Below are 27,619 nucleotides of genomic sequence, written 5' to 3' on the forward strand. Positions count from 1 at the left end.
GCACTCAAATAAAAAGTGAAAAAGGCTTGAACCCAGCGTTTCTAGCGATGCCTGCATCGCCGTAGGTTTTGATGTGTATAGGTACTTCAGGATTGACTCAGGACCTAAGAGCTGCACAATATCTGACAATTCTTCCTTCGTTCCAGTTGTTTCCAACCTGGCAATTGACAATCCTGTTTCGAAGTACGGTAGCGCTCCATTTGGTCCAACTAATTTTGTCACGGTACCGAACATGCCGTTGACCTCGTAAGATTTGAACGCGGGTCAGCCAGCGTCCCGTTTATAGCATCTGGCGTGTTCGCCCAGTATCTACCACTTTGTTTCAAAACAAATGATCGCGTATCTGAGCAAAATGCAATACAATGGAACCTCCTATAACTCGATTACAATATTCCGTATTACAGAGTTTCACGTTAAATTTCCCTTTTGGATAGTCGTTCAATTTGAATTAAATTGGTCTTCTGTTTGCATTAATTTCTTATGGAAAATTTCACTTTTTATATAAAAAGTTTTAGGGGAAATACATTTACTTTCACAATATACGTTGACTAACTTAGCATTTTTAACAGAAATAAATATCTTTATGAAGAATGCTATTCTATCTGTCAAAAAATAGGTGGTTACTACTATATTGGTTGTACTACTGGCTTCCCGGCTTATTTTGAATGGTCACTGGTGAATGATGAACTGGCGAACCAAGTTGCGAATGTTTTAACTCTTCAAGGACGAACGTTGACATTTTAAAGACATCGAACTTTCATATACGAGATGCAATGTTAGCAACATACAATGTAATTATGCACATAACAAAAGATCGATGCATCTTTACTGTGTAGGATTTCGGCGTATAATCTAACTTTCTTTGCTGAAGACTTTGAATATTTCAAAAAATCTCGTCCGTAAAGGTTTGAGAAAACGGCATCGGCTACATAGGAGTTTTGATGAATGTTTATTTGCCAGTCAACGTGTTCGATTAGGTGAGAGCGGGTTTTTTTCTGTGTCGAGTACCTGGTACTTTTTACTTTACGTTGAGGTGGATAAGATCGACAAATTACTGTTGGCGTTGGAGTCAGGAGCTAGAAGTTGATTTATTGCCACTTTACTACGACTTTTGGCAGTCGTTAGTGTCCTGACTTCCAACTCAATATCGATTGACGCGATGTGATGTAAACCTCCAGATGCGAAACTAATTGAACAGGTCTATCAACAATAAATATGCACCCTTCTCGGGTTCAGTATCCCTGCAGGTCACATCGTACATCAATTTTGACCTCTACTTGCGATGACTGCAACGATCTATGAAACAAAGATACTCCGTCCTCGTGAGCAGAACCCATTTGCAAATTTTCACAAATGTTCGATTAAACGTTGCGATCGATTTTAAAGAAGATTGAAGAGTGCTTATCGTTGAAGCATTGGACAGTCGCAGAACTCGTGCCAATTGTAAATTTATTGCGCCTCCGCCATTTGCCATCTGTCTCCTCTTCGCGAGAGAAAATTGATTGGAATAGAAAGATCCAAAGGAATCTAACGAGAGTGAAATTCGTTCGGTCGGTTGGACAATTGTCGATCGGCGAATACTGTGAGCATTGTGAGCAGCGTCTAAACATACTGCTAGATTACTTGATGGCTAGGCTAACGAATACGGCTAACCGACCAGTTTTCATTTTAACTAATTTTCTGGTGGTCTTATTTCATAATTACGAATAGTTTCGATGGCTAATTTACTATTCGTCAACATGGTTATACACAATCAATTGAAACTATAAAAGTTTAAACTAGAAAGTCACCTCTTTCTCCTGTGATGTTCTGCTAGGCATCAAGTCATCTTCCAACTATACTGCTAAGGGGTCATGGCTAAGCTGAAGAATTCGACTGATCGATCGGTTTTCATCTTTCATCACCCAATTTTCTGATGGTCTTATTTCCTAATTACTAATACTTTCGATCGCCAATTTTCAATTTGTCGATACAGTTACACGTAACCAATCAAAACTGTAAAACTGTAGATTAGAATGGCACCTTTTGCCCCTGCGTTGTTTCGCTAGACATCGAGTCATCTCCCAACTGTACGTGTGCGATGACACTGGCAGCTTCTTCATCGACGCCCACGTACGCTTGTAAAATTGCTCGTCGGTTTTGGTTGCTCTAGTTCCACGAGATTGCATCTCTCGCTTGACCACCTCGAGCATCGTATTTATAGAGGAACACTCACCTCCTCTTTTTTGGTCACTCGCGTGCAGAGTTTGGTGTTCCCCATCGGCCGGAATGCCCGGCATTCTTTCTGGTTTCTGATAACTCGTTAATTTTGTACTCTCCAATGTTTCACTGCTACGAATGCGCCTACTTGCGAATAAAACTAGCCGGCAACCGATTGTAATTCGGAGTGAAAATGAACTATTTCTGAGCTGATTCTGAAAGTTCCACTTAAACAAACATCGAGATCGCGCGATCGTAAAACTGCAAACTTTCATGCAGATACCGAATTTTTGAAATTATTTCGCGAAGTCGAGAGTGAAGAAGATGTTTACTGCGTGTATTCACGGTATGCTAACACTAGAACTACCGAGCGTTTAATGTGATTGATACGTAATCCTTTTAAAAGATGTAACAATAGATTCTTTTTCAATTTCTTCAGATACTTACTATCAAGATATCAATAATTGCAAAATGAAACAACGGAACACTTCATTTCGAATGTTTTATACTTTCAAGATATCAATAATTGCAAGATAAGAAAACTGAAATTCGTCATTTCGATTTCGAATGACTTTCAAATTCCGTCAGTATGAACAAACTGGTTAACCAGACAACCAGTGACCATTAGAAATAAACACAATTTATACCATTAACACCTAAAAACAAAAATATTTATTTACGAAAGCGAATACGCATAAGAAGAATAATTAAATAGGTCTCTGCGTAAGATTCAGTATACCACTAAAAATAATTGAAAATATAGATATTTGACAACCTTAATGAGATTGGATCATTTCATCCGCAATTATCCTACTTAACATGTGAATACTGTTATGAAACGATGAGAAACAAATTCACAAGGCACCATTTTTCGTTCCAATTCCACGATTATCGCGAAAGAAGACGGTCGTGGTCCGCCTCTTTCTCGTTTACCACGTTATCCTCACGCATCTTTTATCGAAACCAGCAATATCGTAGGTGGATTACATGTTTCCCGTGAATCGAAGTAACGGTGGCATTTATGTGTGCTTAAATGATCGGATGCGAGGATAGAAACCATTATAAATACAACGGTTCAGTGAAATGAGATGACGGCATACTTCTTCGAAAATATCTCAAGAAAGCCTTCGCAGATAAAAATCATTTTGCCTTTCGGACTTGGATCGAGAACTGAACTTTGATAAAGTTATAAAAATGTGACTCTGTTAATATATTAAAATATAAATATTTATAATTAATATATTAAGACATAAATATTAACAGTGAATACATTAAAATATAAATTCTACGTTTATTTCAAATGTTAACGATTGACAAGAAAAAACTACTATACAATTTATATTAAACAAAAGAATAACACTTAGATTTGTCAAATTCAGTTAAAAAAATTTCATCACGAGTCTGACACGATGTTACAGAATAAGGGTCACAGAAAATTTTGATTTTTTTTATTTCGCAGACTTACAACAAAATTCGATAAAAGATTTCACTATCCTTTGATTCTTCAGCATGAAAACGCCTGCTGATAGCTAGTTGATGTTTCCTTACTTTCCCGTAGACACTGCAATTACTACAAGACATAAAAAGAAATGATATAACGAAAATTTCATTATTTTTAACGTTTTTTAGAAGCTTATGAAATCTGTTTTCCATTAATGGCGGTGAAAGAGATTGTTTTACATAAAGAAGTAAGTTTGAACACTTTCGTTGAACAGTTTCGTAACGCATACACAGCCGCACGCGTAAACAATGATTTGTTATAGCCATTAAACTTTTATTCTAACAATTTTCTTTCACGCGGCATGCGTTCAGTAACTTTAGTTTTACTCGGTTTGAACTTTATTCGTTGCTTACGTGTTAAAGAAACGTTCGCGATAGATCGGCGTATACAACGATGAGGCCCGTTAAAAATTTACTTGGTTTACTGGTTGCCGAATAATTGCGCGCTCTCCTTCAGATCGATAACCGCTTTCAGCCGACGGACTTACTTGACCTTCTTTCAGAAATTTCGCTTCCGTCGGAATTCGGGGAACGTTAATATATTTTTTTCCGTGCGGATGAAATGATGAATTGAATGTAAAAACTAGTCGATGAAGTTAATTTTATCGAATTTTATACATGTAATGGTAAAACTTATAAAATTTTATAAACGTAACAGTAAAACTTACGAAGTTTTATAAAGATAAGAGTAAAATTTACGAAGTTTTATAAACTTCATAAATAACACTTATGAAGTTGTGTAAACGTAATAGTAAAAATGAATCAAAGTAATACGTCAGCGGTGTTAGCAACATGTTTATTCCAGCAAGCCGGTAAAGAGTCGAAATATACACACACAGGGTGAGTCGTTTAACCGTACCAGCAATATTTAATTGTTAGGTAAAAAAATTAGGCAAAAAGTTGTTTGGTATGAATGTTTGGCGTTTGACACCGAATAACTTTCATTTGGGACACTTTTTTTGTATAATAAATGATTTACAGGTAAATTCAGATGGCACGGTTGAATGACTCACCGCGTATATGATATAATACATAGGTACACCCACCAGCGACGCCTAAACATCAATAACCATTTTCAGGCAGCGCTCTTTCCGTTGACTCTTGCGCGGTTTTTCTCTGACCCAGAATCTTCGCCGCGGACTGCTCCTAAATATACAGAACGTGAAAAAGTCAATGAACACGTAACAGTGAATGATAACAGGTCACGAATCGTAGACAATGAATTCGGGATTCTGTGGCGCAGTTCGATTTACATTTATGGATTTCTTGTGTTGGGTTGATGCAAAAGTTTCGACGTTCTTTTATAAGAAATAAAAAGAAAAGTTCCCATCTGTTCGCTGGCTAAACGGAAACTAAGTAAAAACAAAGAAAGAAGTGTCACTTGTACACGTTATAATAGTTTGAAAACAGATGTTATTTGTTTCGAAGAAAAACATTTTACAACGGTTCTCGCGAGTAAAGAAACCTTCCGAAAATAAATCACTGTGGATGTTTTCTTAATATTAGAATTACCGTGCATTTCATACGATTGTAGTATTGATAAAGATTGTAAACAATCCATTTTTTCAGATATTCCTTATAGTATTCAAGTGAAACCATTTATTTTTAAAGTCATTTCACTGTTTGATACTTTTTAACCCTTAGCACTCCTGGTTGTTGTGTAATCTATCAGCAACTGCAACTAATTTTTATAGTATTCCTAGCGAAAATTACAAATGCTATAACATTTCTTCGATCTTTTATTTTCCTTCTTAGCACAAGATTTGGATGTGCGGAAAATCGAATAATTTTAGGGTAGTTTCTTTAAGATTTATTAAAATATTTAATATTATAACTGGTGCAATATTGGAGCCTACAGAGTTCAAAGGGTTAAATACTAATCATTGCGAAATAAGGAAACTAGTACCCGTCATTTTTACGATTACGGTATTTCTAGTGTTAAATAAATATTTTGGTGTAGATGTACTTTCAATGTCACTAAAATTACTACTGTTCAGCATTCCTTTCTGTAACGTTTCTTATTTATGGAATGTACGTAGATTGATTAGCATTCTCAGAACGTATCGTGAACTAGCATTGTCACAGTAATAAAATACTTTGTTTCTACTCACAATTAGTAATTCCAAACATTTCCCTCGGTTACTGACTTTATGGACGCGTAACGATTATGAACGTGGAACACATAATGACGAGCTTCGTTATGTCCGATGAGTCTTCACTCGAATGAGAATTAGTTTTCAGATGCATAAATTTTCACAGTCGCCCACAACTGACGTATCATTATTAATTTTTCATCGTGTATGTACCTAACATGTGCCTAAGAACTGAAAAATCTTAGACTCATCTGACACTTAAAAACTAATTTCCACGTAGATTCACGAGACGATCAAGCATAATACTATAAAACGTGGTGTAATTTTGTACATTTCTCGAATCTGACCATTTTTCCATCGAGAACTATTTCTCTTCTACGCAATTTGTTGCGGATTGTGAGTTGGTAGTTGTGATACAACAAAACTGAGGAGTGATAGTGGCTTGGTTCCAAGTTCTTCCAAAACGTAGCACGACACCTTGCTAGAGCGGTATCGCGCGTTGCTCAATAGTGTCCCGAGACTTCTAATAGATAACCCAGTGAACCGCTTGCCCGGTTGCGCTCGTTCTTCAACTACGTTCGACGTTTAACATTCGGGTCACTTGCCCGATCAAGCGTCGCAGGTGACACGAATCTTACGGTAAATTTTCTTTCCGACAGTCCTTCTAACGCCGACGGATATTGTTGTCGACGATAACTTCAGCGGAACGCGATTTCCGCGAGTCGAACAGCGGAACAGTCTCTTCAGGTCCATTTTTATCGGTTATTTCATTGGTAGACCGTTGCAGCGAATGTGCGTTTGTTTACTGACAAGTAAAATTATTGTGTAAACTCACTCGAGAGTATTAATCTATTTATACGTTGAAACTTGAGCTCAAATCTTTGTGATACGTTCTACAAAACTACTTTCTCAAGATTACAACTATTCTGTGTACTAGGAAAGCCAAAGTATGAGTAATCATTGAAAATAATGTCTTAGCAGTACTCAATAGTATTGATTTTCTAGTGTTACTAGATTTGTTTTTTTTAGTATTACTAGTATTCGATTTTCTAGTATTGCTAGTATTTAATTTTTAATAATGCTAGTAGTTGATTTTCCAGTATCGCTAATATTTTCTTTTCTAGTATCGCTAGTATTTGCATTTCTAATATCGCTAGTATTTACTTTCTTAGTATTACTACATTCATCGATCCCTCGCCATGTTTATCTTCCTACTTGCATGCATTCAAACCTTTTTCCCTTTTTACGAATAAAGCAACGTGTTTTACATTTTCGATAAAAAAAGTGTTTTACAAGTATTCCGCGAAGAGAAAGGGAAAAGGGAAAAGAGAAAGGGGTACAGGAGGCGTAAAAGTATTCGCGTAGGTATTACGTGGACGTCGGATGACGCTCGTTTGCCCTGACAATTTGCGATAATGGCCGGAACAGCTGATCGTGACCGCACAACGAGAAACTATTCCTACGCTGCTGGCGTGAATCCCTTGTATCTCGATTCGCACAGAATATCCGAGCTTCACTGATCAAGATTGCCGTGTTAAACAATTTGTAATGATTAACATCTGTCTCCATCCACGCGTGTAGCGCGAGATAAACGAAACATTATATAGGGTAATTCAGGGATAGATGGTCATAGTTATACAGTTTGAAACACATTTAAATGAAAGCTAAACGAATTAGAACGCTAAATTCGATTTCTGAACAAACTTGAATTACTTCCTTACAAAGTAATCAAGAAGAGTTCAAACTACAAACAGAAAAACATCAATTGTAATAATAGTTGCGTCAATTGTTTATACAAGATAATTGAAGTGATCATCTCTCCTATACGGTCGTCTACCTCGGAATTACCCTATATACATCTACATGTACGTATACACAGATACATGGAAGTATTTGAACGACTATAGATCGATAATCGAAGCAAATAGCAGTTCAAGAAGCAGTTTGTTCAATTCTGTTCGTTTTAATGCAAACAGTGTAAACAATTCTTTTGATTAATATTATTGGAAACAGTGTAATAATATAATTGAAAAACGTCTCGACGGAAAAGCCCACGATTATGTAATTCTGATTTCGAGTCACATTCGACGTGTGAGCGCAAAGGGTTAAAGGTAAGCAAATTCGTTGGGCAACTAGATCAATAGTTTCGAGTGATAGAAAAAATGAGAAACTCGCTTGTTACTCCGTTTAATAAGTTTGTGAGTTGAAATGGCCTCATTCCGTGTGCGCCACAGATCATTTACAACAACGCGACGTAATAGAGAAGATATAAGCTAATAAAGATATGGACACGATATCTGCATGTTAATTGCCGTTGCATCAACTAGTTGAAAGGTTCGCCTGGTGTCCTCATACCGCGGTATAGATACTTCGAATAAATTAGGGAATTATAGAAACATTTCCTGGAACTGTGTGTTTTGCGAATTAGTGCCATTAACTTATTGCACTCGGCAAAATTTGCACATGCGTGTAATGCACCATCCTATTAACACGTTCCGCGCTGCGCGAACGACCTACATACTCCGCGATCGCGATTTTGTTGCAGGATATATACACAAGTTATAATACGCATAACTGCAATTCTAATAAATAATTAGAATCTTCTAATCAGTTTCGAAATACTGTTTAATTAACCTAATTTGCTCGAGACGAATTTGAAATCTAATTTGAGAAATTAGTTGTTCCAAGCTGCTGACTTTGTACACTCATATGTTATGATTATCATATTATTATTATATTCTACAGTTCTACGTGTTCTTATTATTTAGAACAAAATATAAGAGATATAGTAAAATTGAAGACGGTTCGTAAGATTTTGCTTTACTTAAACCTTAAACAATTTCTATAAATTTATAAAAATCTACTGTACACTCGCATAGATATCTAAAATTCATTTATTTATAATAATTTAGTAGTAAATAGGAACATTTTTAAAATAATTAAATTTGCTTCAAATATATTTATATATTTTAGTATTTATAAATAAGTGCGCGGTGTCATTGTGCACAATCCGAAAAAGGGTTAATTCACTTTAGAAAATAAGGTTTCTCCTCTATCAATATACACAAAACATTCGAGACAAATTATTCGTTGCATTGAATTTCAATAAAACTTCAAACATACTGCAGTAGTTATTAACAATGTTACAAAACCATTTTTAGTTGCTATTCTGGCAGTAAATTCAAAAATTTGTCACTAAATTACCTTAAAAAAGACAAAAGTAATGTAGTATACCAATCGTTTACAAATAATTTTAATATTCTATACGATAATTCCATAGAAAAATTATCTGTGCACTCCAATTAAAATAGCACATTTCCTGAGTTGATTATACGATTGAACTGAAATTCTCTAGAATTTCATTTCATTATTCCTGTTTTAACATAATTCCTTCAAGAAACCACGTTTCACAATGAAATTTCTGATTTCACATCGGCTCCTAAAAATATTGTCAAAACATCTAACGCTCAATCTAAAACAGGCCGCGTATCTATGATATCGGAAAAGAATTCCAGTTGACTGTTTCCATTAACCGATCGCCAGCTGTCGGCGAGTTCGCGTTCGCGTAACTCGTTTCCAGACAGCTCGTTTATTCACCTGCGATACCTGTTATATCATCGATGAGAGCAAAGTTAAAGTAAAAATAGCTGGATGATAATAGTATCTAATTTGATCGCGGGGTAAGATAAAAAAAGAAATGCGCGGCTGTAAAGGTTGCCGCTGCGGGTAGCTTACGGTTACTTTGATCTCCGAAGGACGTTCATCGGAGAAAGTTCCCGGGCTTCCGTTTTCCCGGGGTAATGCGTCGCTGCGGCACGCCACGCCGCGTCGAATCTACGATGAAAGCATCCGCAGGAGAGTTATCAGGTCGTAAGTTCAAAGAACCGTGCACAAGAGCATCGTGCACATCGACGTACTCGCGGCATGATATTGCGCCCGCTCGCGAGGACGTGGCCGTGCATAACAAGTCATTGTACGCCACAGGGAGAAATTACCATTTGCTCCCGCCTCGATTACTCTGCAAGATAAAACTGTACACGTTCGATTTTATACGGCGTCATATTATTCGGAAGCCAATCGATAGTCCCTTTAACACTACAACTGCCGAACAGTCAAATTGTCTTTCAACCTTCTGGAGATATATGAGTATATTCATTGGTTCATATGTTAGTTCTTATATTACCAAATCAGGTTATTTAGTCATTTCTCTGAGAAACGCTTGTACTCAATGATTGTGAAAGAAGAAGTCAGGATGTCACGTTGACCTGTCTGGTAGTTTTAGTGTTAGCACTAGAACTACCCGTTAAAATCACAGATTCTACTTTTCCTACTTCGCAATTATTGATATTTCCAAACTATTCAATCGTATGTATCATGTTCTTCTGCCGGTTTATCAGAAGAACCTAACTGAACCAGCTCGAACGCTTCAGCTAGCAGTCACTCGAATTTAGGTGGCACCATGTTATAAACTGAAACATTAATATTCTTGGTGACGTATCGATCAAACCAAACTTTGTTGGATGAATGAGATACAAGAAACATGATAGAGCAATCATTATGAAGAGTCTCAACGTTTTAGTCTCTGCTTTATTAAGAATACTGTTTCGACTGCGTCGGTCTTTATGAGTGTTTACTTAACAGTCCGCGTATTAAGTCCCTAGCTGATTCAAGTGCGTGTTACAAATTGTAAATCTCAGGTTGGTACAATCAAGCTACCAGCTGACGAATTGTGGAGAACGGTGGAAGGGCAGACTCCGACACTTAGAGAAGCAACTGAGGCTTTCGAGCCAATTCACTGTTCAAGTTGCTCGGAATTGCCGGGGCTCGAGCAAGCTCTAGCGAGCTCACGTTTCGAGTTTCGTGTTTCAAGCAGCTATTCACCGGTGAGTTCGGACCTAAAATGCTCGAAGGCCCATCGCTACCGATGACTAGCGCCGAGTTAGCCGAGTGTCGAGTCTAACCGCGAAAGGCACGCAGAAGGCATCTCGGGCAGCACCTCGTGACATTTCGAGTGGCTCGAGGATGCTCCGGGACGCGGCTAGCTCGTTCTTACGTCGCTCTTCTTCCAATTGCGGCTCGCCGATTTATCGAGGCGGGAGATGGTTATTTGCAGACTCGTTCCTAACCGTTCGTCGGACTACCCTATCTTGGCTAATGAAAAATCAATAGGCACCGGTACAGTTTCGCGAGACGAAGCTGTGTCGCGTACCCTTCCTGCTGGCTGTCGCTGAACCGCTGAATCGTGTTTGATTTGTCACGTATCGACCGCCTTGTACTTTTCAGTCGCGTTAACCCCTTGGCTTAGGATTCCCTTCGCGATTAAGTTCGATAGGACTACTGTAACGTTGACGATTTAGTAGGCAAAGAAAAGAATTTGATTACTCTGTGTTCACGTTTAAAGGTGTCCAAAGGTTGAAGATTGATAACAGATAAGTTGTTTCATTCATATGGAAAATAAATGACTAACGTTTAAATTTGTCGAATTAAATTGAAAATTTGAGTCTAACATGATATTATAGGAGAAGGGGTTAAGGGATGATCGATGGAAGGTTGGCAATGAAACTGACATACCCTCGATATCTTTCGAATGAATAAGTATTCACGGAAAATTTGAAAATCAATGAAGAAAACTCGTACATCTATTCGAAAAATTGGCTTCTCTCCGCGTTTGAACCACTGTGCAACGGTACGAGTAATTGGTCTGGAGAGAATCGAGTCTGGTTTATCGAAGAAACGTAATTAACGAACTTGAAGTATCGTAATTAAATTGATACGGTGGTAATTTATATGTCTTCTCCGCGAATGATAGCTGACAGCTGGCAATTAACAATGCGTATTCATCATCGTAAAATGAAGATTGTTCCCGTTACGCTGTTAGGAAGATCCGGCAGGATCCTAGACCCTGCCAGATATTTCCTCTAATATCTGTGATTCACCTGAATACCAGTAATACACGGAATCGACATAGCCGTTCCGGCACAGCCTCTTTGCGGTTTTCTTCTCGTGCATCGCGTGACGCTTTTTTCTAATTTCGACACGACGCACCAGATTTACCCTGGAATTTTCCCTGCAGCCACGTTTATTTCCATCGAACGTGTTGTGTGTTGTGTACTGTATGCGAACTGGTGGGGACTGAACATGTACAGTCGTTTCCTAATCTCTTATCTTTTATCGATCTATCAATACTTGTAGAACACCAGCTTGGATAGAGTACACGTTCAACACAGTCGATGCTTTTCAACTTGAAATAATCTATCCGTAAGATACGATTTTAGGAAAGCATGAAAGGGCGATGACAATAGATTTCTAATTTTAAATAGCAGACCAACGTGCCAATCGTGTCAATCCTTATCAAACGCCTGGGAGATGTCCAAAAACGCTGCTGAACAATATTTTTTAGCTTTCAGGTCTTTCCTGATTTTATTGGCTACTCTATAAATTTGTGCTCTGTAGTTGTGTGATATTCTTGGAAGCCAAGTTGATGCTCCTGAGTCAGGTGTTGTTCTGTTGTTTATATTTAGAGCCTATTAATTAGAAGATTTTCGAGGAATTTGGGGGTTATTGATGTTACTTCTTGATACTTTATGTTTGATGTTTTGTGTTATTGTGTAACTTAATTTTGTTTCATTGGGGAGGCAAAAATATATGAATTGGCGCATCTTACAAGCGAATTTTCGAACACATGACGAGATACATTGTATTATTACTTTCGATATCTGATAAAATATTCGAACTATGACCGGCAGCCGTATATACACTCTACATTCGATTCAATTTCCATCACAGAAGTAGTATACTATCATTTTTTATTCACAATATATCATTACTGATTATGCATTGAATAACAGTCTTTTGTTGTTAGGTAATACACATAATTGTGTATGAAAATCAGATCGGAAGGGGTTAAAGACAAGCATCGAATGGTAATCCGCTACAACTGAACGTCAAAATGTCAGAAACTTTAATCATTCTCGCGACCCTTGAGTTTTTGAATTTTCGACTTACCGTTTCCGAATTCTGGAACGTTCCTGCTAGGGCTAAATTTTTCCGCACCCCCACTACCATGAACCACGTATAAATAGCTCGGAAATTTTTCGGCGAAGAGCAGTTGCGAACGAAAATTTCCACCCACACTGCGGCGTCACTCTGTTGGTCATCGCACCAAATTACTGGAATTCCGGTGTCACGAATCACATCGCAAGCGCATCAATTGCATATCGCAATTTGCGTAAATAAAGTGTTCTACTCGGGGGTTGAAAACAGTTATGATATCGGTTTAAGCTCTTGAAACAGTTACACATGAAGAATCGAAATAACGTCATGACTGTTATTAGGTATATCTCGGTTTTGAACTATATGGGTTTCGATATCGATTTAATATAATATGAATAACATTATTTAATTTCATTCGAACTGCATTTACAATTGTTGTAAATTAATTAATTAAATTTAACTATATTTTTAAGATTATTTTACTTTAAATAAGTTATACCAATATACCGAATAACAGTTATGACTTTATTTCGATTCTCCATAACTATTTCAGTCGCAACCGATATATAGCAGTTTCAAACAGTTATTTTCAGGACCTTTACAATCCCTAATCTCACGAAAAATCGTCGACAAAGCTGAATAACAGGCGCGAAAATTTGCAATCAATTGTTCTGACGCTTCGCAAGACACGAAACGAATATTTAGTTCATTATGCTTTATTGATTAAAATTAATTACCTCTACCTCGCTACAATAACCATTTTATTATAGACAATATCATCTTTATGAGCATATAGCGAACGTCTGTTTGAAAAGGATCTATTCGTATGTTTCACAGAATCGAAAGTATGGATCAGCAAACCAGTCGAAAACAGGCGGTGAATTCACCGGAAGTGGCCTTGGCGAACGAGGTGTTCAATCTGTTCTGCAATGCAACCACCCTAAAAACTATCCTCGGTCACTTTAGACACCTGTGCGACCTGCTCAAGATCAGGCCGAACACGATCTCTCAGTTCTATCCGAAATTGAAAGGGAAGCTACGATCTTGGAAGGCGCAAGCTCTATGGAAGAAATTCGATCAACGGGCCAATCATAAATGTTACAATCGCGGCAAAGCCTGCTCCAACACAAGGGTGAGTGTAAAGTGTCCTCACGTGAAACAGTAATATATTACATTGGAAATTTTCACGGCGGAAATCTTTAACCTTTTGCACTTTGCCTTTTAGTCACCATTTGATTTGACCTAAGGAAATGGCAAAACTGAAAATTCAATATTAAATTTTATATAATGTATCAGCACATAGAACTTCGAAATAAAATTGTTCTATCGTTTAATTTATGCAAGGTATTTCTTTATGTTAGTGTAGATAGTACCTCTGATATTTCATCAGGAAATAATGAATATACATTGAGAAAAATACTGTGGAGTACAAGGGGTTAAGATTGTGAACTTAAAATTAGAATCCTACATTTAACACAGTTCGCTTAATTATTATTAGAAATTAGTGGACTCAAACAGCAAAACGAGAATAAAATCGATGAAAGGAAAAAAATGTAATCGAATGAAATGTTTTTTTAGGTGTTGATAATAGGAGGTGGTCCTTGTGGACTTCGTTCGGCTATAGAGGCGCAGCTTCTAGGGGCGAAAGTAGTTGTTGTGGAGAAAAGAGATCGGATGTCCAGGAACAATGTCCTTCATCTTTGGCCGTTCGTTATTCAAGATCTTCGTAGTCTAGGGGCGAAGAAATTCTTTGGAAAATTTTGCGCCGGATCCATCGATCACATCAGCATCCGACAACTTCAATGTATTTTGCTCAAAGTTGCTTTAATCTTAGGCGTTGAGTTTCACGAGAGCGTGAGCTTCGATTCGTTGATACCACCGCCAGAGAACCAAGAAGAAAGCAGTGAGTAATTCACGTATTCGGTACTATCAGAAGTTTGTCGGAAATTATAATATCATGCAGTTTATTGTAAAATTAAGTGACGTTTTGGCTTGACATTCTTTCTTGTCCCTTTTAATTTTTCGCGAGATATATGAATATTAACGTGAATAACTATATAAAAATAAAAATATTTTTTAATGTTCTGTCACTTCAAGATTGTTCCTCTTATACTGACAAACTGTAGCCCTTATTATATTGTCTTTTTCATTTTCTAATTAGAATCTGATAATATATCTCTTAAATTGTGCAGTTTTGTTTGAAATAAATAGAAGAAATATAAAAATATACATGCCTTTAATTCGTAGTCTATAAGTTGAATATGTAGTTACAAAGTAACAGTAATTTAAGTTCAGTTATTTAGGGTAAATAATTTCATTCAAATCTCCAAAAATAGCGGATATAATCAAGTGCTACTTCTTATTCGAACACCTTATATAAATCTGTTTATGTTTCACTACTAGAATTAATTATAGCTTAGTATTTTCAATGAATGAAAAAAATTCGTTTTTATTACGATATCAAGTGCCATTAAAAAGTATACATTTCACGTGCATGAATTTAATAATCATTTTTTATGTTTATATTTATATATTTTTATTTTTATTTTTAAATTTGTGTCTCCTTATATTTTTAGAAATCGGATGGAGAGCGAAAACGACTCCCGCCGATCATCCGGTCTCTCAATACGAATTCGACGTGTTAATCGGCGCGGACGGTAAAAGGAACACATTGGAAGGCTTCAAGCGGAAAGAGTTTCGAGGAAAATTGGCCATCGCCATAACAGCGAATTTTATAAACAAACGTACCGAGGCGGAGGCTCGGGTTGAAGAAATCAGCGGAGTGGCTTTTATCTTTAACCAGAAATTTTTTAAAGAATTGTACCAGGAGACTGGTATTGATCTGGAAAATATCGTGTATTACAAAGACGATACACACTATTTCGTGATGACTGCCAAGAAGCATAGTTTGATCGACAAAGGTGTTATCCTGCAGGTATTAACACACCTAACTTTTGCATTCATATTACAAAACGTTTACTGGCCAACTAATGTTTTGTACTTCTCTGTAGATACGTTTTGTAGAATATATAATGCTAGGATATATATTTTAGAATTTATAAAAATTCAATAAATGAAAAACTTATTGACATATGAGCTCGTAAGCTTTAAAAATATTTATACACATATTAATTCTGATTTGCTTTATATCTTATGATGTAAAATAGTCTATCTCAATTTACATCTTAAAGAATTTTGCGTATCTCATTTATTTATTCATAGATTAAAATTATCTTGGATTACTTATTTTAGATTTTTTATTAAGCAACTTGCATAAAAAAAATAGGACAAAACTATTTGCGGAATTTGACACTTGTAAGATGATTATGAATAAAATTCTAATAATGATAATAATAATAATAATAATGATAACATGTTTGACCATGTTTAGGATCATGCAGACACTGCCAAATTACTCGCCAAAGAGAATGTGGATCGAGAGGCACTGATGCTTTACGCTCGCGAAGCGGCCGAATTCTCCACAGAATACCAAATGATGGATATGGAATTCGCGGTGAATCATTACGGACAACCAGACGTGGCTATGTTCGATTTCACGTCAATGTACGCGGCGGAGAATGCTAGTCGAGTTTTGGAGCGTCGCGGCCATAGATTACTTATGATTCTTGTCGGCGATAGTCTGCTGGAGGTACATTCGATTAATTAATTATATCCCTGTCTTTATATACCTTACAAATATTATATATTTCAATTCTCTAATTACACTGTAAATTATTTTATGAAAACGGAAACTAAATAGACTTTTGTTTCTGTTACTAATTACAAACGTTAGTAAAACGTGTAGTTCATTCTATTGTTTATTAAATATTTCTTAATATTAATTATACTTTGCCTTTTGTGAATAAACTTCTAAATACTGCCGCGTTATTATATGAGTAGTGGAAAACGTTTAAACATGAAATTACCATTTTTAACTTGTTGCAGCCGTTTTGGCCGACGGGCTCCGGCTGCGCGAGGGGATTTTTAAGTTCGTTAGACGCCTGCTGGGCAATTAAACAGTGGGGTTCCTCGATGTCGCCCCTAGAAGTGATCGGAGAACGAGAATCGATCTACAGACTTCTTGGTCAGACCACGCCGGAAAATTTGAACAGAGACTACGCCGCGTATACTCTGGACCCACACACCAGGTAGAGTGCAGTACTTTCAACGTAATCGTAATTAACGTAAATTAATTATTTAATAATTATCATTGAGCTCGACCGCTTTTAATCAAAATATCTCTTATTTGTATACATTAGAAAATGTATACAATTAAGTTGTACACTGCAAATTTTAGCTGAATTTCACATTTGACTGAAGCACATTTGCTGAGAAATCTAGCAATTCGTGAAGAGTACTGTACAGTTCGATGACCATTGTTAATAACAGGGCCGCGCCAAGCCGAGGGTGCAAAAAACAAGTATTTAATATTTATTTTACATCAAACATCTAATTTGAATAATGTAATGCAGTATAATCATTAATAGTGTGCTAACGAAAGAGATGGAGCATTATTGAAAGATCACAATGATACTTTCCAATCTTTTAAGGGGAGGCTAATAAAAGTTTGCACCCGGCAAATACCATTGGCGCGCTCCTGGTTAATAGTGTCCATTCAGTAGAGTGTTTAATTAAAACTGTTAATCAGTGAACCTGATATTTCATATACATCGATTTAACACATTGCGCACCGGTTAATTCTTAAAAAACTGGGATGCGTGACCGATGATCTTGAGTGAGATTAACTCTAATAATTATCACTATGTGTAAAATATTTAAATATCTTACTGTTATTTAATAAATTTTGAAATAACTTAAAAATAATCAATGTTAATTATATTTAATAATGTTTTGAATGATGTGGTATTTAGCAAAGCTATTAAGGTAAGTATTTATATAAAAACTAGATTTCTCGTTTCCGGTACGCAATGTGTTAATTATTATCCATCATCAGCTCTAAATATTTTTATTCTCGCTATCTACAGTAACTGAATTCTCTTTAAGATACCCAAATCTGAATGTATCCTCTGTAACGCCAATGCAAGTGCGAAGTCTGCTCGATACAGATGATCCCGACAGCACTAAGCAGCCACCCGTGCAAACTGACGTAGATATACCTAAGAAACGCCGTCGCCGTGGTAAGTTTCGTAAATTTCTGTTGATTTCATGATTCATTTAACCTTTATCATTTAACACTTTCAGCTTGGCGGCTTTATCGCTACGCCAATTATTGTCGAAAAATGAAATTGTTGACGGTCTAAAGATATGTTATTGCTACTCCACAGCAATTTTATGATAAAATCGTCTTGAAAAGTTCGAGTTTACTTACCCTAATAATGCGGAATTCGTTTTTCGAAAGCATTAGGTTTTAGGTAAATTGTGTTAGCTTTTAAATGAATTAGCATGTAAATACTCTCCCATTGGATCGTGAAATAATAAAGTAAAATTTGTTTGTACTATCAAAGTTCACAAATACATCTTAAATATACATACAAAATACATTTTTGCAACACTTGTTCGTGCTCTGTCAAAATAGTAATTAATACTTCCGTAAGTCACTGCATTGAATGATTGATACTAATCATCGCTGAGCGGATGTAAAGTTCATCCGAGCTTATGTTCGTATATCGTTAATCATATATGCATGTATAATAATATAATATACATATATAACCGTACGTGTTCTAAGTATGCAACGAACTTATATCAATCATGATATAACACACATATATTGCACAAGCATTTTAATGGCAAATAATAATGCGTAGGTATTTGAAAGTTATTTCATTTAATCTCCCAAAAATTTGGGATGAACGTTAGTAAGTTTAAGAATTGTATGTTATTAAGTTCCGATTGAGAAACTTTTTAGCGTCCCAATTCTTTTCAGTCATAATATATTTCAGTATGGATACTCAGCTGGTTGAAATTATAACATGTTAAATAAATACAATATTGTACAATGATATAATGGATACAATAAATTTAATAATATAATACAATATACTGATAAAATACTATATTGCTTACTATGTATTACTATAACATTTTGCAAAAGAATCCCCAATATGAAGTTCTGGTTTCTAAATATCGCGACAGTAATATGACTTTTACCCTATTCTTTGTATTATCCTTTGGTTTTTCTAAAGAACTATTATTACTTTGAAATTTAGATTTCTCAATTATTCTCAATACATTGTTCCAATGATATAATGTAATATAATATGATATTATATATGATATAATATAATATAATATAATATTACATAATATAACATAATGATTATAGTGTTTGAATTTTAATGATTCTTGAGCCAAAATTACACTTTATAATATGTTAGTCTATGCAACTCATTTAATATGAAAACTACCAAATGAGTTAAAATGACTCATAGAAAATTTCTTCTTTCATAATGATCGACATAGAAATGCTTTTCTGAAGAATTTGTAAATAAATTAACTTATTTAATGTACATTCTGAAATATAAATTACTAAAGATCGTAATAAATGCACCTTTATAATGCGTATAAAAAGATACGAATCAATCAATTTGATTACTGGGCAGTTCTAATGTTAATCTACAAAGTAAAATTGCTTTACCTACAATTAGAGCAAAAGAACTGCAAGTATCCGACGTTTTGACCGAAAAGAGTTCAAATGCAAAGTAAAGTAAAGAAAAATATTGAATCGAAATAGCAAATTAATTTGGATTAATGAATCAATATTGTATAGATCTTCATGGAGATGCCCAAATTCATCCAGACATGCTGCTTCGCTGGCTACAGAAGCAGGTTGCTCTGTACGACTCGGTAAAAATTGAAGACATGGGTGCCTCTTTCAAAAGCGGTCTGGCTATTTGTGCGATCATCCATAGATACCGTCCAAATCTGATAGATTTCCACAGCTTGCAACCGGAGGAGGTGGAAAAGAACAACCAGCTGGCTTTCGATATTTTAGAGAAGGAATTGGGTATACCGCCAGTAAGTCAATCACTTGTAACTTGTAACTTATAATGGCGCAAAAAATTAGACAAATATTTCTTGGTCCTTTATCGTTTTCTACAGAAATACGAGGTGATACAATATTCTAATATTGTACATTAATATTAACATCAAAACAAGTGGTAGCTATAAATTACTAAACACTCTTGCTTATTGTTGGAATATTTGGAAAAATTATTTATTATATTCCTCCGAAAGAGAGTACATATCAGAAATTAATAATCGTATATGTACTGTTGGAACACTTAATTTCTATAAATAATTGATAGTAACAACAATTAGAGAAAATAACAGTTTACAATTAAAAGATTAAAAAACAGTGATCTATAAATGACAGAAATCTAAAATATGTCTAAAAGAAACATATTCCAACATACATTTCCAATTGTTTAGATAATGACCGGAGAAGAAATGGCTCAATGCGATACACCTGACAAGCTCGCGATGTTTTCCTATCTGACACAGATATACGACGTTTTCCATGGCGAGATTCCTTATGTCAGACATCCGAAATTCGTAAGTATACTAGCGCCATAATAATGAAACAGAAAAAGATCCGAATACTTTAAAGTTACGTTTTATATTTTATAGTATTCATCGTCACGTTCAAAATCGTGGACGGAACATCATTTACCGTCATCAGAACAGCATTTCCTTGGCAAGACATATCCCAGACCTAAAACGCAGCTTAATCCTTCATCCAATAAAAACTCCTCTGTTCGGTCATACGTTGCTCGTAACCAACGATTCGAATCATTCGCGCACTCCATGTCTCGATCACGTTCTCAAGGAACAGTTAATTCGTTAGATTATAATAACAATCGGACATCGTCGAGGCAAATTACCATAGAGGATGAAACATCCAAAAACGGTTGGATACTAGATAAACTTGGATCGTTGAAGAGAATCTTCAGATTCACTAATAATTCTGATATCGAATGCCACGAATGTTTCCATATGGAAAATAGTAAAGTTAACGGACCAATAATAATTTCCTATTAATTCATTCTAAAATGCAATAGATTCTTTTTCACCAGCAGCATTTTTATAGCATATGCAGACAATACTGCGACACAACAGACAATGAAATGATACATGTAAATTTGTTTCAATGCTAACAATAAGGGAGTCGATGCAATTAAAAGATAAATACAAATTCAAAAGTGAATTGATATCAACTGAATGAAAATGAACTCTTTGCCTTATGATATCGTGTCACACTCTTGATGGAGATTTCAGACAGAACTTAACAAATATAAGTATTACTTAATTCTTTTGAATTCAAATTAAATATTATTCATTTATTATCAATTATTATACTTTATTGCAAACGTAAATGTAGATTATGCTTAGATTGGATAGATAGATACTGAGAAAGTAATTGGATTAATCACTGATGACAAAGAAATCATAGGGCAAGGAGTTAAAAGAATAAAGTTGAAGTAGAGACGAATATTGCCATCTGTGTATGCTATTTAAAGATGTAGAAAATGCTGTTGCATTACAGCATTGATTCTTCTTATATGAAATGCAGAACGAATGATATAATAGGATACACGAACGAACGTACAAAATGTTTTAACGTAACGCTTGGTTGTTAAGAAAATTCAATTTAATTCGGTTGACAAAGTTCAAAATTTTTCCATAAAAAAATCGATTTTCTCAATAATTAAGTATCACGCATAAAGTTTATTGTATATTTTTTTTACTGTTTCGGACATGTCATTCGGGCACACCCTGTATTATAATATATATATATCATCACCTCCATTCCAATTGTATCATACATTCTGCTACAGCTTGTTACAACAATAAGATTAACTGACTGCGGATATTTACGTAAATTAAAATTTGTCTAGACTAATATGTTGAAACAAGAATTAAACAAGAATTTAGTGTTTGTATTAAAAGCTGTACAAAGTGGGACATGAAATAAACATAACAAATTATATTCCATTTATAATAATTTTATATCTTAAATATGATTATATATAAATTTTACATTTTAAATATAGAATATATTATAGTACAATAACACTTTTATAAAAATTGTTTATCAATATAGAAACTACAAGAACACACTGAAACATGATGACAATATCAAAATAAATGTTCATATATTTCAAATGGCGACACATTATTTTTTAACAAAAAAGAAAAGGAAGAAAAAGAAACGTTTCTACTGCATTCCTTTGCTACCGTTTCTAATACAATCATTCTTGTTCTCTGCTATGATAAATTGTATAGTTCCCTTACATACGACTAGAATTGAATTAACGTTTCACATATTTCCATAAAATAAAACATAATAAATACGTATACACAATATTTATATATATATAAATGCATAAAGTCCGCAGTCTAATGTTTGATATTTTCATCTTAACGAGACATCATCGGTTCTGTTTCCTCAAGGAACCCGAAAACGAAGAAAGGCCATCGCACAGCAAACAATTGAGCCAACTGACAGCCGACCAAAAAGTTCACTTGCTCGACCGAATCGTGAACCAGCAAGAGAGCGGGGCGAGAACGAGACATTCTCGATCGAGACACAACGAAAATTTAACCCCTGCGGATAAAAAGGGGGATACAATCAGCCGACGATCTCGGAAGAGACGTAGCACGGAGAAGATGGGTGCAACAGTTGTAAGTTCCCTTTACATTTCGTTCATCACGTTCTCTAACAAAATCCTTCGAAATATCGACTAGTACAATATATCATAACATTTTACCTTTCAATTTTTTAATTATGTATTCCTTGAAAGCTTCTAGTTAGCAAGCGGTCAAAGGTTAAAATATTCTCTTTTCTTTTCAAATTAAGCCTAAGGTCAACTCTTTGCACACACTGATTAGGGAGTTCTTCTAGGGGGACATTCATGTGTAAACGTAGAATCAATGATGCTATGCAAAGAGTTTACTAATAGTACATTCAACCCTTTATGCAATAAATGATTTACTTGTTAAGTGAACTCGTAGAAAGATATCGTAAAATTCTGCGAATCTGGTACTAAATTATTTGTATATACAAAATTATTTAGATCAGGGGAAACGGAATTTGTTTGTTTTTATTTCCATACATTTCCTTCAAGCTCTGACAGCAATATTTAGTCTGGCTGAAACTTTGAAAAGACGACATTTTATAGAAGATAATAGATTAGAATGGATCGCGCATAGTTGAATAACGTAACATGAAAAATATAAAATATTGTGCGTTCATTGCGTATTAACAAAACGGAAAAACAACATAATATAAAAGACAGATTAAAAGTTTAAAGTTTAACATGATGTATGATAAATTTGTATTTTTAATTAGGATTTAAATAATAATTTGATGAAACTAAAATTATCAGTGACATGTAACAGATTCGCAGTAATACGAATAAACTGGTCACTTCATGTTTAATTGAAAATTTAAATAAAAATATTGCATTCCATAAAATACGTACTACGAACTATTTATTATTAAATTAATTTGATGATAAATAGATTAACATAATAATAAGTACCTTTATTGCATCACTGTACAATTTACATAGATGAACGCATGTCTCTTCCATAAAGGGTTGAAAATCGAGCAATAACGCGTTAGATACATACACTTACTCGAAATTTCCGATGCTTATATCCTATATAGTCACGCTGGCAGAAGATTAAACCAATTATGTATTCTGGGATAATCGTATCATTGATCGTAATAATTGGAATTACCATTACCATGGCGCAGAAGGAGGTCATTGCATTCTAATCGCTTCGCATAGTCGACGAAAGTATCAGTGGAACCTTGCGAATACCTGTCGGTTATGTTGTAAACATTTTCTATCTCTGTCACTCTATATTTATGTTGTAATATACTGGCTACGCTAGCTTTCGTATTTGTCCCACCTACTAAAATAAAGAAAACAAGAGAAAAGAAAAGAAAACAGAACAAAAGCAATTTAGATCGACATAGATTACCGTAGACTTTTGTACTAGAGTTACGTTGGGATGGTAGATTAGACGTCTGAAATCGTACAGTCAAAATAACGTTTGGTCCTTGCCACGTAAAGAAACGGAAGAGAACATAAGGAACCTTTTCAACCAGCACACGCAGATTTTGATGAAACTTCTGCGAGACACAGTTCTTAAGAAAATATTTCACATGTACTTCTTCTTATCGATCAACATTCGCTTTCAAATGGTGAAAGTACCCCTTAAATTTAAGTGTTAAACGCTTATAATTTACAATATCTCTGAAACCCAGAGGCGTAGAAAAAAATGTTGTTTCGATTATTCGTCTCTGAACGAAGAATTTAACTGTACAAGAAACTGACTGTTTAAATAATCTACTAAAATTCTTGTCCAATTCAATTCCTCATTCGGATACGAATAATCTAAAAAACAATTTCTTTCCTACACCCTCTAGTTGCAAAGATATTGCAGACAATGTACTTTCAACCCTCAACTGTGAGGATTGTTTTGATCCCTTCAAAGTGAATGTTAGCCGATAAGAAGAAATATGAACATATGAAATATTTTCTAAAGGACTGCGTCTCGCATAAGTTCCATCAAAATCCGCGCTAGTTGAAAAGGTCTCCTTGTTAGTTAAGACTTCTCTCTACCCTTTGATGTCACATGTGACCGTGTGAATATAATAGACAATCTGAACCACTTAATACGAACCGTGACACGTGAACTGTGTTGATTAATAATCGGAGTACTTTGAGGGTTTGTTTGATTTGATTTGAGACTAGAGAAAGATTACGACCCGCCGAATGTGTAGCCGGACGACAATTAATCTGACAATGTGTTTTGCACGTTTCTCGCGGTGCGCGCACACGTAAAGGAGGAAAGGCAGAAGAGACTGGCCGATATCGAAAAGAATCGTGCCGATCGTATGCGAAGACGGCAATATTTGCGAAAGATGGCGACGCAGCAATTCTACAAAAGTATGCAGATGCTGCAGGCGAATGCGAAACGTGAGAAAGACGAGCCATTCGAAGATTACTCGATATTCTTGTACCGTCAAACTGCGCCGGATTTCAAGGATAGAGTGAAATATCTTGAACAGAAAATATTATACCCAGTAAGCCAGAGAGTGAACGATCTTACGGAGTGTATAACGTACTTTTGCTCTCCACTTAACAAAGAGTTTTGTGAATTAAACAAATCGCTATTATAATACGACAGCATATCACACGCCGGTCGAACGATAGAGTGGATAATATATAATAGCAATAATAAGTGTGTACCGTAACAACGTAAACTTTGTATGTGAATGATCTCGGCATGGACTGCTCATTTACATACTAATTGACTCTATTAGAATGCGTTCGAACAAATTTCCGTTGCAGATTCTAGAGAAGACGTGTTCACTAACAACATGAAAAGGGTAAAGGGCGACGCGAGAACTTCTTTTATGCATGTAACGTAACGATAACGTGTATCTTTGAAACGGCTACCATATTTTGTACAGTTCCAAAAAAGCTGTTGCTCTCACGTAACGCAAAGAGGCTACTGCGATACTTCAGTATATTTTTAAAGCTGCTACACTAACATTGCGAATCGAGTAGGTCGTAAACTCGAGACGTTAGTATTTCGTTTGTACGCTTCATTTTACAAGTTTGCTAAATTTGTAATCGTCGTTTATCAACGCGGCATGGTTTATTAGACTTAGTTTTATATCGTGAGTTTCTTCTAGGACAGAGAACCCAAGATACACGCCGGCCATCGTAGAAATAGCATAGACGAAGAATTCTCCGGGAGGATTAAGAACATCGAAGACAAGTTAAAGGGATCCACGCCGTCTGAGAAGAAACCTAGGGATCTTTTGCGTGCCATTGGTTTGTCACGTATTCATTTTCAAGGAGATATTGGGTTCATGCGAAAATTTGGAAGTTTCTTGTAGGTGGTTAACAAAACAATTGTTTTCTTCGAAACAAATTCATCGCTTTTTAAATTGTAACGTTTATAAGCGACACTTTTTTTCTTTGTCTTTATTCGATCTTGGTTTAGCTAGTGAACGGTTGAGAACTCTTCTTTTAATTTCTTGTAAAATATGTCAAAACTTTTGTATCAACCCAATACGATCTAATATTATAACATACATTGTATGTGTTGTATATTAATTGACATCATGTTATTGTAAAGGAAAAATCGAGAAGACCGATTGGAACGTGAAGGAGATTGAAAAGAAAATCGAGGAAAGTAAGATGGGTCGTTCAGTCCGACACGACAAAGTAGAACGGGTACCCAAATGGAGTCGAGAACAGGTTGGCATACAAAAGATTAACAAACATTGATAATCAACGCTTTTTCAGATGTGTATATGCTTCATTCAGTTTTTAGCTCGACAAATCAAGATGGAGAAGAAGGGGCGTGATCAGAAGGAGACAGATAGTAAGTACGCTGATATTGACAATACCCTGAAGAATATAGACAAGAAGATCAAAGAGGGTAATGTGCTCGGGTACAATAAAGTCTCGGCTATGGCCGAACAATTTTCGAATAAAAGTCAGGACGCGGAGCCCAAGGTGCAGAAATCGGTAAATACGATACTACAGACTCTCAGTCCTCGAAGACTCTAGTCAGCAAGATGTTCGAAGTCACATTCGTTATTTTGTACAGTACTTAGTTGGAGAAACTTGTTCTATGTACCCATCTACCTATGAATATTCTAAGCATGTAAAGTATTTAAAAATTAAGGCTACACAAATTGTCCATAACTAAACAATTTACTAAACTATTCTCAAATTCGTGTTACTAATCACATCGATACTGCAATGTTCATAATATATAACAGTAATCTGTAATTATACATTTCAATTACAATGTAACGGTTAACATGTCACTGGAAATGTTACTATTACGTATAAAGAATATATGTGCTGACTAAAATTCTTTTGAATCGAAGACCTCAGGTCGATAATTATTACTTTATTATTTAACATTTTTTTACAGAACGTTAAGCCTACCATAACCCTGCCCGCTCAAGGAGGTTCAGAGATGTGTCACTTCTGTAATAAAAGAGTTTATTTGATGGAGAGGCTTACTGCTGAAGGGAAGTTCTTCCATAGAGGCTGTTTCCGTTGCGAATACTGTTCTACCTCATTAAGAATAGGTTTGATTTCATTGACTCTAATTATTTATACATTTTATGATATCCAAATATTTTATATATTCTACAGAAATTTTTCGATTTATAAAAGTATTATCCAACTATTTAACTTTCATATCATTTTAAATAGTTTGCCCTTTGTACTTTAAAGTATATTATTATAAGAAATGTTAAATTAATTGTCTTATGGATTATGGCTTTCCCAATTTTAGGAAATCACACATTTGATAGGGAGAAGAACGGCGGACGATTTTATTGTACGCAACATTTCGGCTTCCCTGGAACAATAAAAGCTCGCGTAGAGAAGAAGAGGCTAACTTCGTTGAACAAAGAGAATATACCTATCACATCTGTAAATCTGAAAACACCTGAGAAGGTATAATTCAAAATTCCATTTTAGAAATTACTGTTGAAATCAGTAATGCAATAGGATCTAAAAATATACACTTTTTCACTTGCTTATTAACAAATTTTTATTAATTTAGGCAAAAATACCTTTGGAAGGCGTTGTTGGGCTCGACTTGCTCGATCGTGGACAAACTCCTGAGAGAATAGAATTTGAAAATTTAGCGGGTATATCGGACGCTGAAGAACCACAAAGTCAAATGGATGAAGATGAATGGACAGATAGAAATTTCGGTGCATCCACTGCAGAAATGGGGTCCAGTGATGACATTTCGGACATGAGGTAAATTTTCTTTATATTTTTTGAATTACCTATGTTAACACGTTGACCACCACG

General features: G+C 35.4%; 1 protein-coding gene and 1 long non-coding RNA gene across 14 annotated transcripts in view; one reads left to right on the forward strand and one right to left on the reverse strand.

Annotated features, from left to right (window-relative positions):
- The window catches only part of Mical (Molecule interacting with CasL), an 89,982-nt gene that overhangs the window by 48,653 nt on the left and 13,710 nt on the right, over nucleotides 1-27,619 (forward strand). For 10 of the 13 annotated variants that reach the window (XR_004236234.2, XM_076369302.1, XM_031990843.2 and 7 more), the window contains 16 exons: nucleotides 13,623-13,917; nucleotides 14,364-14,688; nucleotides 15,362-15,720; nucleotides 16,177-16,434; nucleotides 16,731-16,933; nucleotides 17,790-17,923; nucleotides 19,516-19,763; nucleotides 20,178-20,300; nucleotides 22,200-22,430; nucleotides 24,607-24,846; nucleotides 25,462-25,603; nucleotides 25,911-26,032; nucleotides 26,081-26,305; nucleotides 26,721-26,880; nucleotides 27,090-27,253; nucleotides 27,363-27,565. Coding sequence is in view for 12 of the 13 variants with exons in the window: in XM_076369302.1 (XP_076225417.1) it covers nucleotides 13,633-13,917; nucleotides 14,364-14,688; nucleotides 15,362-15,720; nucleotides 16,177-16,434; nucleotides 16,731-16,933; nucleotides 17,790-17,923; nucleotides 19,516-19,763; nucleotides 20,178-20,300; nucleotides 22,200-22,430; nucleotides 24,607-24,846; nucleotides 25,462-25,603; nucleotides 25,911-26,032; nucleotides 26,081-26,305; nucleotides 26,721-26,880; nucleotides 27,090-27,253; nucleotides 27,363-27,565 (3,422 nt within the window). In the remaining variant the exon portion in view is untranslated. The remainder of the gene's footprint in view (nucleotides 1-13,622; nucleotides 13,918-14,363; nucleotides 14,689-15,361; nucleotides 15,721-16,176; nucleotides 16,435-16,730; nucleotides 16,934-17,789; nucleotides 17,924-19,515; nucleotides 19,764-20,177; nucleotides 20,301-22,199; nucleotides 22,431-24,606; nucleotides 24,847-25,461; nucleotides 25,604-25,910; nucleotides 26,033-26,080; nucleotides 26,306-26,720; nucleotides 26,881-27,089; nucleotides 27,254-27,362; nucleotides 27,566-27,619) is intronic. The other 3 variants (XM_031990847.2, XM_076369304.1, XM_076369305.1) reach the window with 3 other exon arrangements.
- Nucleotides 22,878-24,601, reverse strand: LOC116433115 (uncharacterized). The gene is made up of 3 exons (XR_004236235.2): nucleotides 24,444-24,601; nucleotides 23,739-23,784; nucleotides 22,878-23,666 (listed from the first exon to the last, which is right to left on the reverse strand). It is a non-coding gene; the product is annotated as an uncharacterized LOC116433115 (long non-coding RNA).

Source organism: Nomia melanderi, chromosome 7 (genome assembly GCF_051020985.1).
Source record: "Nomia melanderi isolate GNS246 chromosome 7, iyNomMela1, whole genome shotgun sequence".
NCBI classification, from domain to species: domain Eukaryota; kingdom Metazoa; phylum Arthropoda; class Insecta; order Hymenoptera; family Halictidae; genus Nomia; species Nomia melanderi.